The 12250-nt window shown below is 47.3% G+C and overlaps 2 protein-coding genes across 4 annotated transcripts; one reads left to right on the forward strand and one right to left on the reverse strand.

Annotated features, from left to right (window-relative positions):
• Positions 1–205: 205 nt before the first annotated feature.
• On the forward strand, positions 206–3457 carry LOC109732443 (serine/threonine-protein kinase D6PK). 2 transcript variants are annotated; one of them, XM_020291623.4, is made up of 3 exons: positions 206–314; positions 707–1918; positions 2456–3457. In XM_020291623.4, the coding sequence occupies exons 2-3, from the start codon at positions 747–749 to the stop codon at positions 3315–3317; spliced, it is 2034 nt and encodes a 677-aa protein (XP_020147212.1). In that variant the 5' UTR covers positions 206–314; positions 707–746; the 3' UTR covers positions 3318–3457. The 2 variants fall into 2 exon arrangements, with proteins under 2 accessions (XP_020147212.1, XP_040248546.1); XM_040392612.3 differs by lacking the exon at positions 206–314 and having other exon boundaries at positions 418–1918.
• Positions 3432–11933, reverse strand: LOC109732431 (transcription initiation factor TFIID subunit 4b). Of its 2 annotated transcripts, none has more exons than XM_020291610.4 (13): positions 11540–11933; positions 9898–10415; positions 9196–9291; positions 8340–9020; positions 5698–5798; positions 5489–5576; positions 5267–5402; positions 5115–5170; positions 4990–5046; positions 4765–4905; positions 4264–4329; positions 3975–4194; positions 3432–3886 (listed from the first exon to the last, which is right to left on the reverse strand). In XM_020291610.4, exons 1-13 carry the CDS (start codon positions 11592–11594, stop codon positions 3711–3713), a joined length of 2391 nt encoding a protein of 796 aa, XP_020147199.1. In that variant the 5' UTR covers positions 11595–11933; the 3' UTR covers positions 3432–3710. The 2 variants fall into 2 exon arrangements, with proteins under 2 accessions (XP_020147199.1, XP_045085895.1); XM_045229960.2 differs by having other exon boundaries at positions 10918–11836.
• Positions 11934–12250: the final 317 nt, after the last annotated feature.

Here is a 12250-nt window from a genome sequence, read left to right on the forward strand (position 1 = left end):
AGTAATATAGCGCACTTTAAGAAAATTTTACTTATTTGGCACGTAGTTAATGAGAAGTGGTAACATGGCGCTTTCCAAGACAAGATGAGTCTACAAGCTAATAAATGAAGTTCTCTATGACACTACTACTATGTTAGTTTACATTATGAAGGTAGTAACTTAAACTAATATTTTATTTTAAGTTACTCCCCACTGTGACCAGCCTCACCCGACGCGGCTCGGGACTAGCAGCAGAGAGTGGCGGGGAGAGCCAAACAAGAACCCGAGCTCAAGCCGAGCCGCCCCGGGATCTCCATTTTAGTTGTTTATTTCAGGTGTGTTTTCCCCCCTTTTCCCTCCTGGTCTGTATGTGTCCCGTTTCTTTGCTTGCCTTCGTTTATGTGGGAAAATGTCCCAAGCCTAGTTCCGCTGTAGATTGCGTGGTCAGAATTTGGGTTCTTGCTTGCTTTGGGGAAGGACTTCCGGATGCTCGGGGTTGAAGAAACTTAGTCCTGATTAGATGTTTTAAAGTGTACTCAGCAAATTCATGTCCAATTTGGCGCACTAAGCTGCTTCCTGTGGCTGGATCTTGGTGGAGCCATTTCAAGTGCAGAGCCCTCCCTGCTTCTGGAGCTTTGTTTGGTCCCAGGAAAATTAGAAGGCAAAAATATTATCCCGAGTTTTAATCCTGTCGATTGTTTAACGAATTGCCCCATTTGGTGGACAGAATCGCCCAGGGGCTACCACATATTGCTGGTGATGGTTTGATGGAGGTGGTTGACAAGATTGCCGAGCCAGAGGGCCCTTCGGTGGCCACTGCTCAGCAGCCAAATAATTTAGAGTTGCCAGCATCAGCAGTGATAGATGCAGCTAGGGAAGGGGAGGGCACAGAGCAGCCCGATGAGAAGGACCCGTCGGCAGAATTCGGGGAGAGCTTCCGGTTCCGGGGCGAGGAATCGTCGGATGAGGGTGGCCAAAGTTCGTTCTCCGGGGCGAGCCACCCGCCGGAGCCAATTGATGTGGATCTTATGAGCACCGTGTATGTTTCGGTTGACGAGGAGAAGCCCGGGCCACCGGGGTGCTTGCTGCGAGGCCCGTCAGCCAAAGCACCGTCCATGGAAGAAATCGCTGTCCATGCGACGGATGTGAAGAACCCCAATGTGGTTGGTTTGGTTGAAGAGATGAAGGTGCCCGGTGCCCCTGTTCCAGAGCCTCCTGGCGAGGCCGCGCCCTCAACTCGGCCGTCGTCGGAGAAGGATCGCGTGTGTGGTGCATCCCTCCCTCCCGGTGGCAATGGCAGTCCTCACAGCGGCAGTGACAGCGCCGGTGTCCTCGCTGCCACAAGCATCAGGCACAGCTGCACAAGCACAAGCAGAACCGGATCCATTGCCAGTGAGCCCGTGGTGACCGCCGGGAGGAGGACGCAAGACAGCGCAAAGGGCAGCTTCCGAGGCAGCTCAACGGAGAGCATGAAGACCAGCGCGAGCCAAGCGAGCGACAGCAGCGACGACAGCCGCTGGAGCAACAACGTCACCGGCGCCGCCAGCAAGCCGCACAAGGGCAACGACCCTCGGTGGCGGGCGATCCTCGCCGTCCGGGCCCGGGGCGGCGCGCTCGGGATGAGCCACTTCAGGCTGCTGAGGCGGCTGGGGTGCGGCGACATCGGCAGCGTGTACCTGTCGGAGCTGAGCGGGACGAGGTGCCACTTCGCGATGAAGGTGATGGACAAGGCGTCGCTGGCGAGCAGGAGGAAGCTGAGCAGGGCGCGGACGGAGAGGGAGATCCTGCAGCTCCTGGACCACCCGTTCCTCCCCACCCTGTACACGCACTTCGAGACCGACCGCTTCTCGTGCCTGCTCATGGAGTTCTGCCCCGGCGGCGACCTGCACGCGCTGCGGCAGCGGCAGCCGCGGAAGCACTTCTCCGAGTACGCGGCGAGGTAATCATCCATGTTCCTGTGTATGGAAGTATGTATTATGTTTATGTTGATATCTTAGTATCTTGTGCTCTTTAATTTTGGAATTCAGTGTAGTTTAACTATCCTAATACATGTTTGCTTAAACATCCTTTAGTTTTGAAAGTAGTAGTACTCTGCCTTCATCAAAATAAGTTCGAGAAATGGTACATGAGGAAAAGTCGGAGAAACAGAAGTTCAGTACAGTATTTATTTTCTTTCTTTGCTGAAAACAGTACAGTATTTATGGACATACGGTCCCTGATTCTTACACGGTACTGCACTGCGATCTCCACGGATCAGGACACATCCGTGCATATATAGTACAGTTACAGCATGAACAGCATGGCAAACAACCGAGCATGCTCAATTTTGTTTCAATTCACAGTTACAATGCTATGCTAGCATCATCATCTGTTTAAAGTAATTACCGCTGCTAGTACTGATCATATTGCCATTAAGCCACACTGGATTCTCTCTTCCGGATGAAGTGCTGACGTGATCAGCGCGTGTGCTGGGCAGGTTTTATGCTGCGGAGGTGCTCCTGGCTCTGGAGTACCTGCACATGCTGGGGGTGGTCTACCGGGACCTGAAGCCGGAGAACGTGCTGGTGCGCGACGACGGCCACATCATGCTCTCCGACTTCGACCTGTCGCTGCAGCAGTGCGCGGTGTCGCCGACGCTCGTCAGAGCTCCGGCGTGCGACTCCGACCCCAGGAGAGCAGGCGGCGCCTTCTGCGTGCGGCCCTCCGCCTGCATGGAGCCCTCCGCGGCCTGCGTCCAGCCCGCGTGCTTCATGCCCAGGCTGTTCGGCCAGAGGAGCATGAGGCGGCGGCAGGGTTCCGAGCTCGGGCAGGGCGTGCCGGAGCTGGTGGCGGAGCCGACGGCGGCGCGGTCCATGTCGTTCGTGGGGACGCACGAATACCTGGCCCCGGAGATCATCAAGGGCGAGGGCCACGGCAGCGCCGTCGACTGGTGGACCCTGGGCGTCTTCCTGCACGAGCTGCTCTACGGCAGGACGCCCTTCAAGGGGTCGGGCAACCGCGCCACGCTCTTCAACGTCGTCGACCAGCAGCTGCGCTTCCCGGAGTCGCCGTCCACGAGCTACGCCGCCAGGGACCTCGTCAGGGGCCTGCTGGTCAAGGAGCCGCAGCAGCGGCTCGGCGTCAAGCGGGGCGCCGCCGAGATCAAGCAGCACCCCTTCTTCGAGGGCGTCAACTGGGCGCTCATCCGGTGCAGCACGCCTCCCGAGGTGCCCAAGCACGTCGAGGCCGAGCCACCGGCCAAGTGCGGGCCGACCCACCAGCCTCCGGCGAGCAAGACGGTGATCGGCGCCGCCGAGGTGAAGTCCGGCGGCAAGTTCCTCGACTTCGAGTTCTTTTAGACCACAGCATCGGCCCTTTATTTTCCTTTTCAGTCTGTCCCTGGCTCTGATTCGACCAGTGTTATTTAAGCTTGCGAGTTTGTAAAAATACAGCATGGAAACCAGGGCAGGAGATTTATCATAGTATACTGGTAGTATAACTGAGCCATTGAATCAGAACACAACAGATGAAAGCAGGTCAGGTGCATCGACAGGCACTGGACGATCTTATTCCTATCACAACACTCGCTTTTTAGACTGACTGGGGTTTTATATGACCAATTTTGGTGGCTATGCACCATCTTATCTGTAAGAGATCTGTAATGTCAACTAGCCGGCACTGTCATCAAACTTGCCACCCCCACACATCATTTACACACTACAGGTTAAGCTAAATAAACGACTATTTTTAGCCTAATCTGTGGTGGACTCTCCAGGCAATCGCTCATACAGCCGATATATCAGCCGCGATTTCGTCATCTGAGGCTCCCTCTCCAGGACGCAGATTACATCCTTCACAGAAACAGTTCGCTGAGGCCCATGCGAGTGCCGATTCGCAAATAAACCCTTGCCTTGCCTTTCCGTGCCTCCTGAAATGGACAGTATGATGTGTGCCCTGAGTTTACAACACTCTAATAGAGAATGCGCAGGGGAAATGATGCCAGAATGCCTCTTTACCAGTTCCGAAGGCCGCAAGATGGCTCCTCTTTGAAGCCTCACTGCGTTCTGCAGACCCTTTTCCAGATACATGGGATGGTCTTGGAGCTGGTGCCCGCTTCTGCTTAGCTTGTTCGGCCATCAGCTGCCACTTTGAAAACATATCACTTCCTCCAACTGCCTGCCGAGCAGCAACATTTGCAGCTGTTGTTCTCATTTTATCGTCTTCTTCTTTGTTGGGCTGCAAGAAATTAAGAATATCAGGAAATGAGAGACATGTCAAACTAGAGAGATCACATCAGATACTTACCTTCGCATTCTTTGGACGGCTTTCCTCTTTTTCTTTCTCCAATTCTGCGCCACCACTGCCCCCATCCTGCACACAAGTCGCCAACACACACTTCCATGAGATTTTGCTATATAAATGAGTGCATACATCTTCTAGTACGAAGCCGGGGGCACACTTATTACCCAACACTCTTGTTCAGTTTAGAGCATCATCAGTACGATAAAGATACCGAAATTGTAATCCAATATAGAACAGCTAGATTGATTCGACACATATTTATTTTCTCCTTGGAAATTTTTTATCAAGACACAATTTAGAACTGACAGTCTCTCGAGGATTTGGAACTAACCAACATGCGTATAAATTCCAGAAACACGTGGATAAACAAAAGGTGCTTGTTTAAAACACCTATTAATCCTTAACTTCGGACAACATGCAAGTAATCATCTAATACCATGATATTTTAACGGAACAAGCCTGTCATCCAAATTGAATATGCGTAAAATGGAGATTATGTAGCACCTCAGTCTGTTTCTTGTTCTTGTCAGTTTCTGCTTGCTTTTTGTCCCATTCTTCTTTAGCTTTCTGGTTCATCTGCAAAATTTGACGGCCGACATCTGAAGTAATAACTAGTCGATGACCAGTCTTTTCTGCATCGGTTCTCTAGCAACAAGACAAGCATGGTTAGTATCTCACGATACCCAACTATACCACAGCCCGATAACTGAATGATGTGAAATGACTAACCTGCTTTGAAACTCTTATGAGAGTACTTATGAATCTTCGCAGTCGCTCCTCCACACACTAAGTAAGAGTTAAGCTTTAGACCTCGTGCCACAAAATTCTTGCGGATGGTCCTATGAACAACTTACCATTGATAAACAACGTCCAACATCAGCGCCAGCGTTCTTCAAGTTAGATTTAAGAACTGCCAAAAACATGTCATCAGCCAGTGTTGCTTTAAATATTTATGGTGTACGTAAATACAGTTTTATGGTGTCAATATAAGTTCAAAGGGATTAACCAATTTCTGCCAATTTCTTCAGAAGAGGGCCCTTCTGCAGAAAGAGGTTTTCTTCCTCCTCCTGTACGATTCTCCGTGCTGCTTCTGTGGCTGGGCTCTCTTCCTTGGGGGCAGAGAGCAGTTGTTCCTCTTCTTCCTATTGAAGTAAAAAAGTACCAATAAAATATAAACAAGACACACAAGTAGTATTAGAAACCAAACATCAACCAGGAAGATTCGTACCCTAAGATTAACACCACTAACAGCTGTGACATCATTAAGTTGATCGATGCTTTGTTCCTGGAAGGCTCCAGCTGTCTTTTGTCTTTTGCTAGAAACAGAAAAGGAAATCAGATTGGGGTTATCCATAAAATGCAACTACTCCGTAAGCTATAATGCATTCAGAATCAGATAATAAAACGGAACAGGTGGGATGACGTGAATTATGAAACCTGGTTGGTGGTGGTGCTGAACCAGCCGTTTCCAATGATTTCTTCTGGCCACCCGATTTCTTAGTCCTTGCAGCAGGTGGTGTAGATGTTTTAGGGGCCGCCTGACAGTTAAGCCAGATGAGTAGATGCACAGATTATATATGAAGAAGACATTTTAAAATTGCGAAGTTCTGAGGTATGAGAAAAATGCATAGCGCCAGAAATCCCCTACATTTTTTTCTCCTCATTTTTAACTAGATTACATGGCTAGGCGCATGGGGGCGGCAGAAGGGAGGTGAGAGCGAAGGCAGGGTGCGCCGCGAGGTAGCCGGCAGCGTGAGCGACACAGAGAGACAGATGGAGGTTCGAAAAAGATGCAGCCTCGCGAAAGAGGAGAGTCGAGGGAGTAATAACCCGTGGGAAGAGGAAATTTCTTGACTCGTCAGTTACGGGAGGCAGAAGAGGAAGCAGCCGCTCGCTTCGGTGATGCGTGGGATCGTATGCATGGAGCAAAGAGAGGAAACACAAGGATGAGAAGAGATCAGACGGCTGCAGATGGCTGGGCTATATTGCATCAACGGCTAGAACAATTCAGATGACGTGGCTCACTGAGGCTGCAGGGGCTCCTATTCAGATATAGTAGTAGATTACATGGCTAACACTCATTTAGAAAATGCATAGCAAACAAACCTTGCGCTTCAGCTGATCCAAGTCTGGATGAAGCCTTAAATATGCTAATTAAAGAGTGGAACTTTATATATATACACTATAAAAAACGAGCATTTCTACATATGCTATTATAGAGCATCTATTCTCATAAACATTGCTAACAAAATATTCCCGGTTCTAAATTTTACACTGTATTAGTTACAAGATATTTGTGGATATGCATATTTTACTATTCAGGAGCTTCTTCCCTAAATTAATTGTTACTATTGTTGGCGGGTAGAAGACCGAAGGGTAAACTTGTGGCCCCTGGTTCAAACACATGTCCAACAAGGAGTGGGTAAGGGAGAAACGAGCTTCTCTCTAGCGCCTTAGTATCCGCCATGCCTTCGCGTCTTCTCGTCCATCCGTAGTGTCCCGTTGTGTCCACCTGATCCAACATGCAACAAGAGTGCTGCTCCAACGAAAGGTGAAGAGATCTAAAGTCCAAACCCTCTTAGATTAGGTTTGTAACCTAAGAGAGGGATGGGCCAATGTGATTCGTAGAGAGCTAATTTAGCTGGGCCTAAGACCCTAACTGACCCATGTGTCTGCCATGTCTATCCCCAGCAACATCCAACAACACCTGAACAGGTATTTTTGCAGATTGCACCTACCTAATCATTTCCATGAAAAGTGAGATTTCACAGCACCTAGCCCAGGCGTAAACGGGGTGGTGCCTTGATAGCAATTGTCTTTAAACTATACATGTGGCGACTAACAACCATACTTTGTGATGTAGATGCCCAATCAATCCACATTGTCAAACCATTTGGTGTCTACAAAACTGGCAACTCATGAGAGATATGATGGTTGGGCCGGGAGGTCTTGTGTCCCGTAATTAGATGGTGTGGGTGGTGCAGCGGCTAGGGCAGAGGGGGAGAGACTGGGAAATCCTATATATACCTAAATAGTTGGTCCCCGCTACTTCCATTCTTTTCAACATGCACACATCCCACCTCACAACGCATGTCATGTGGTTCATCATTAAGTACATAAAATCCCTTCATATTCCATTTTCCGCCACATGCATTCCCTCCACATCATCAAGCATATGCAGGCCTTCCATGTCATCCTTTTTCTCTAGCAACAAATCATCCCCCCGGAGCCAGAAGGCAACGATGCATTACAATGTGAAGTCTACCCTCCATTTACTGCTACCATTCATATATCGCGAAAGTGGAGGGGCATTATTCTCATATATTCTAATTTTATTCTTGGAAATTTATTGATATAAATTCCCACAGCAAGGCGCTAGTTGTTGGTAACTTATTATTATCACCCTATTCAATAGCTCGTATATAGATGGAGACACCCCAAACCTCCTTAAGGACTCCAAACCTCCTTAAGGACTCCAAACTCTTTGGTAACATTCTGGGAACACCTTGTTGCACCATCGCCCATCGGCTTGCCTTGCGCGTGCCTAAGGGCGGCCCCACCGCTTATACTACTGCCCCCAAATAACAGGGGGTAGATCAAAGGGAATTACCAAATGAATTGGTATGTATTTAGTGTAAATCAATACTTCAATTCCAGTGTAACAGATCAACAACAGTTTTATTTTCTAATATACATAAATGCTTCAAAAGTTCATTCTGGCAAGATGCTAATACTCCCTCTGTAAAGAAGTAGTGATCTAAACGCTCTTATATTTCTTTACAGAGGGAGTACAATAGAAGTGCCAAATATCCTAGATAATAAAATGAAAGTGCTCACGGACATGTGAGATTTCCTTTTCTGTTTATTCTGGTAGTCATAAAAACGCTGCATGTGAGGGGAAGCATATACTTCTAGGAGTTTATTTTCCTGCAATTACCGCTTGTATCATGTTGAACTTCATATTAAGTAGTTCAGATTATTCATAGGGAACTAAAATGAATTAAATGCACTGAGATTTGGAAATCAGCAACAAGGGACTGTGTAACACAGAGGTGAGAGACTGCTGGAGGATAAATTACCTGCTTTCCTTGCAATTTCGCCGAAGGACCTCCTGGGCCAACCTGGCGGGCCTTGCCTGCAGGCTCAGAACCTTGTTTTGTATTAGCACTTGGGTTATAAGCATTATTTTTTATATCCTTGTTTTGTTGCATTTGGCGTGCCGATGCATTCTGTTGCATTGTCGGATGAGTAGGAACAGTTCCGATTTTCGCAGGAATCCTTCCATGAGGATGAAAGGGAGGTCGTGTTTCAGGCGCTTGACTCTGTGGTCTAAGAGGCATCGAACCACTGGTTGGCCGAGGGTACGACTGAGGGGTGTTAGTAGTTCCATATAATTGCTGTGAGGCTTGCTGGATTTCCGTGGGTTGCAGCTGTTTGTTACTTGTCTGCAGTGGAATTGGCAGGCTCATACCAGGTGGTCGATTCGGCACAGCATGCACCCCCTTTACATCTGGCTTTTGGATAGAATTATCATGAGCAAAGTAATGCATACTGCTTTGCATTTGTGTGCCTGAAAGTGGCACAAAGTTCTGAGGTGAAGATGATGCCTGGCTTTTGTGACCCTGGTTAGGTGGGGTGGGCATGCGAACAAGCTGATCAGGCAATTTTGCCGATCCACTCGCAGCTGTAGATGCTAGAGATGACGAAGGATGTTGATTTGCATTTCCCTGGTTATTATTTCGTTGTGCCTGAGCTTGCATCTGCAAACAAGAGCAAATAAAGCAAATATAGGCATGAGAACACAAGATATTACTCAAAGAATTGAGTCATTCAATAAACACGGAAACTCAAACTGGCTCCACGCTTGTCAAGCTTGATGAATAGTTAGCTATCAAGGGAAAAAGGGCAGGGATGGTGTTAACACCATGCATTCACCTGTGCAAAAACTTTATGGGCCGCCTGCTTGAGCATTTGATCCCCAACGATATTCCTTATGACTCTTAAGAAATCATCTTTATGGACTTCATTACGCTGCAAACACAGCATAGACGATCTTAGTAAACAGTTTCTATGTTGAGGTGCCTTTGTTACTCTTCTTTCATCAGTTCCCTCAACTTGTGCAACAATTTGTAACAAGAATGATAATCTGTTCTTTCAAAACAACATGTTCTCCTCTTCTGTTAGACAAGGAAACAAAGGAAAAATGCAGACTTTGCATTACTCTCTTCACATTAACTTGATAAATAGATGCCTCGGAATCTTTATTAGTACTGATAGCATAATAAAGGGGCAGCATAATCTGTCACAAATTGGCAGCACAATCTATCATAGCCGCCGCACCCTCACCCAAACGTGGCCCTAACTAATGTTATCGGTCAAATGACTTCCAAAAAGAGCAACTCATTCTTTTTTTTCCTTAGTAGTAAATACAGTTGGTCTCCACTAGTGTTATTATGGCCTTTTGCTCTACCAGTTTTTGCAACAAATACACTTAACGAATCTATAGTGTCGTAGCTATACAAGAAACAAATAAGTTTGACCAAACTAATAAATAAAATATGGAAATTTTCTCCATGCAATCAGTTTTCTTTTTATGAAACACATCAGCTAATAACAGAGTAATGAACAAAAACGCACCCTAAGTTTTGCCCATACAGATTGAAGCTGCATGTCTTTATCTCTGTCAAGATGCGCCTGTAGGATTGGAATCAACATATTAAATGGTATAGATGGCTGATATCCCCTCTTCCTTGTTTCCTGGGCACCATGTGGTGCTTGCTGACCGACAACTGGATTTACATGCTGCTGATCTCCTGAAGGCTGAGCGACATCTTCCATGGAGCCTGTCAAACTCTGCTGACCAACATAGTCTGTTCCTTTTTCTGCCAACTGGAAGCTATTTGCTTCTGCCTGCTGCAGTTGATTCTCACAACGTGGCTGCTCTTGTTCTGGCTGGTAATGGTGTTCCTCCTGTTGGATAAAGTTTTCATTTTCTGAAACTCCAGTTTCCAATTTTGGTTGAGACAACTGATATGATGGATTCATATGTGGTTGCCCTGCCTGCTGGATTGACTGGCCACTTGCTTTCTGATCTGCTGCTTGCAGCTGATCAACTGTAGATTTGGACACATCACTTATGTCCTGTGGCAAAGTACCTGGCGTGCAGAAATAGAGATTGTTCATGTTTTACAGAGACTCAACAGCAAAAGGCAGGGGCCATCACATTCTTGAATAGCTAGGACACCCAGAATCTCTGGGAATAGCAAGTTGCAAATAAAAGCACATAGTTGAAAAACGCAACTCCTGAATACTAAACAAGAAACATTTTAGTGGTAAAAAAAGAAAGACAAGAAGCATTTTATCTGAATCAGACAATGACTCATTAGGTAGGCATAAGTGCCATGAATTTTCTTACATGATTTCATGAAATGTTTTGCAAGGTTCGATAAGTGTGCCATAGGAAACAATTATTCTTTCCACCCATATACGAGCTACTGACACTTTTCCAAACTACTGACTGACGTGGATACAGGATGCAGAATTGTACCGATACGGGCGACTCAAATGCTACCAATAATCCTTCAAATTATGAGCAATTCATTCGCATTTTCAAGTTTTAACATGCTGTGCTTGCTGCACCAATTCATACGCTCTAACCTTTTTGCCAAAAACAGCACTAGCTCCATAAAAGTCTTGGCTTTTCCAGTGGACCTGATTTCTTCCTTATGTATCTTATGTATTCCCCAGCATATAAAAACAAAATAATATCAATTAGTCTATTTTGACAAAACAACATTGTGACTGTTAGCAAATTTTTATCCCTTCATCAATATCGTACAAAAACATTTATTTCCTCGACAACCCGCCGAACTTTCAGCGTTGGTTTTGACAGAGTTACCAATGCGCTGCAGGATTAATTTCACAAGTTTGCGGAGGAGCGAGGTACCCCTAACCCAAGATAAAGATTTCTTCCATGATGCCAAATAATCCGCTTAGCAACAAGACAGCTCGAAAGCCAGCCACGAATGCCTCCACGCCAAAAAAAGGGGGGAAAGGCAAACTTGCATGCCAGCATGCATCTGCGAGTGAATTACAAGCTTAGCAGGTTCCCAATACATCATAGCAGACAAACCTAGCATGCAGACAGATACAAAACTTTATAGGCATCGAAAAGCAAAACAAGACAACCTAATCGTGCAAATAGACCAAAACCTGGTCTTCGGAAGCTAATTACACAGCACTACGATACAAACGAGGGAGGGGGGATGATGACTGATACCGCTGGATGAAGGGGCACCAGCGTCCCCCACGGCTTCCGGCGGCGGGGAGGACATGGAGGCAGCAAGCAGCGGACCCGGAAACACGAGCCGTACGCGGCTCCGGCGTTCTAGGGTTTCGCGGGGCGGCGACGCTTAGGCCGTCGCAGAGGCACCGGGGAGCGCTGCCGTACGGAGGCTGCGGCGGAGCAATCGAGGGGATCTGCCACGTTTCCTCGGCGGCGAGGTGGAGACGCGGTGGGGACGGCGGGGGGCGGCAGCGCCGAAGTGTGTTGACGCCGGTCACGGTCTCGAGCCACGGGCCCACGCGCGTCGCGTGCGGCGCGGAGGGTAGTAGGTAGGATAGCGGCGGCGGTGCGGCCTGCTGGGCTTCAGTTTACAACTTGGGCTGCGCCGAGTTTGGAAAAGGCGATAAACGGATAGGGAGTAAGGAGCAGGGGGCTGTTTTTTTTTTGCAACGAACTAGGAGCTTTATTAATAACTAGCAAACATGCCCGTGCGTTGCAACGGGAGAAAAACAATTCACCCCTCATACACTCAGTTGACGACACAACAAATCCTTTGAAATCTTTCATGATGCCACGCAACAAGCAACATGATAAGTGGTGTTGTGAAAAAACATAAATGTGTGATGATTTTTTGAGTGTACTCAAAAGTGTTTATAATTCACTATACAACACAAATATCTACCTAGTTGTCAGTATATGTTTATG

The sequence above is a fragment of the Aegilops tauschii genome, chromosome 6 (assembly GCF_002575655.3).
Source record: "Aegilops tauschii subsp. strangulata cultivar AL8/78 chromosome 6, Aet v6.0, whole genome shotgun sequence".
Lineage (NCBI taxonomy): Eukaryota > Viridiplantae > Streptophyta > Magnoliopsida > Poales > Poaceae > Aegilops > Aegilops tauschii.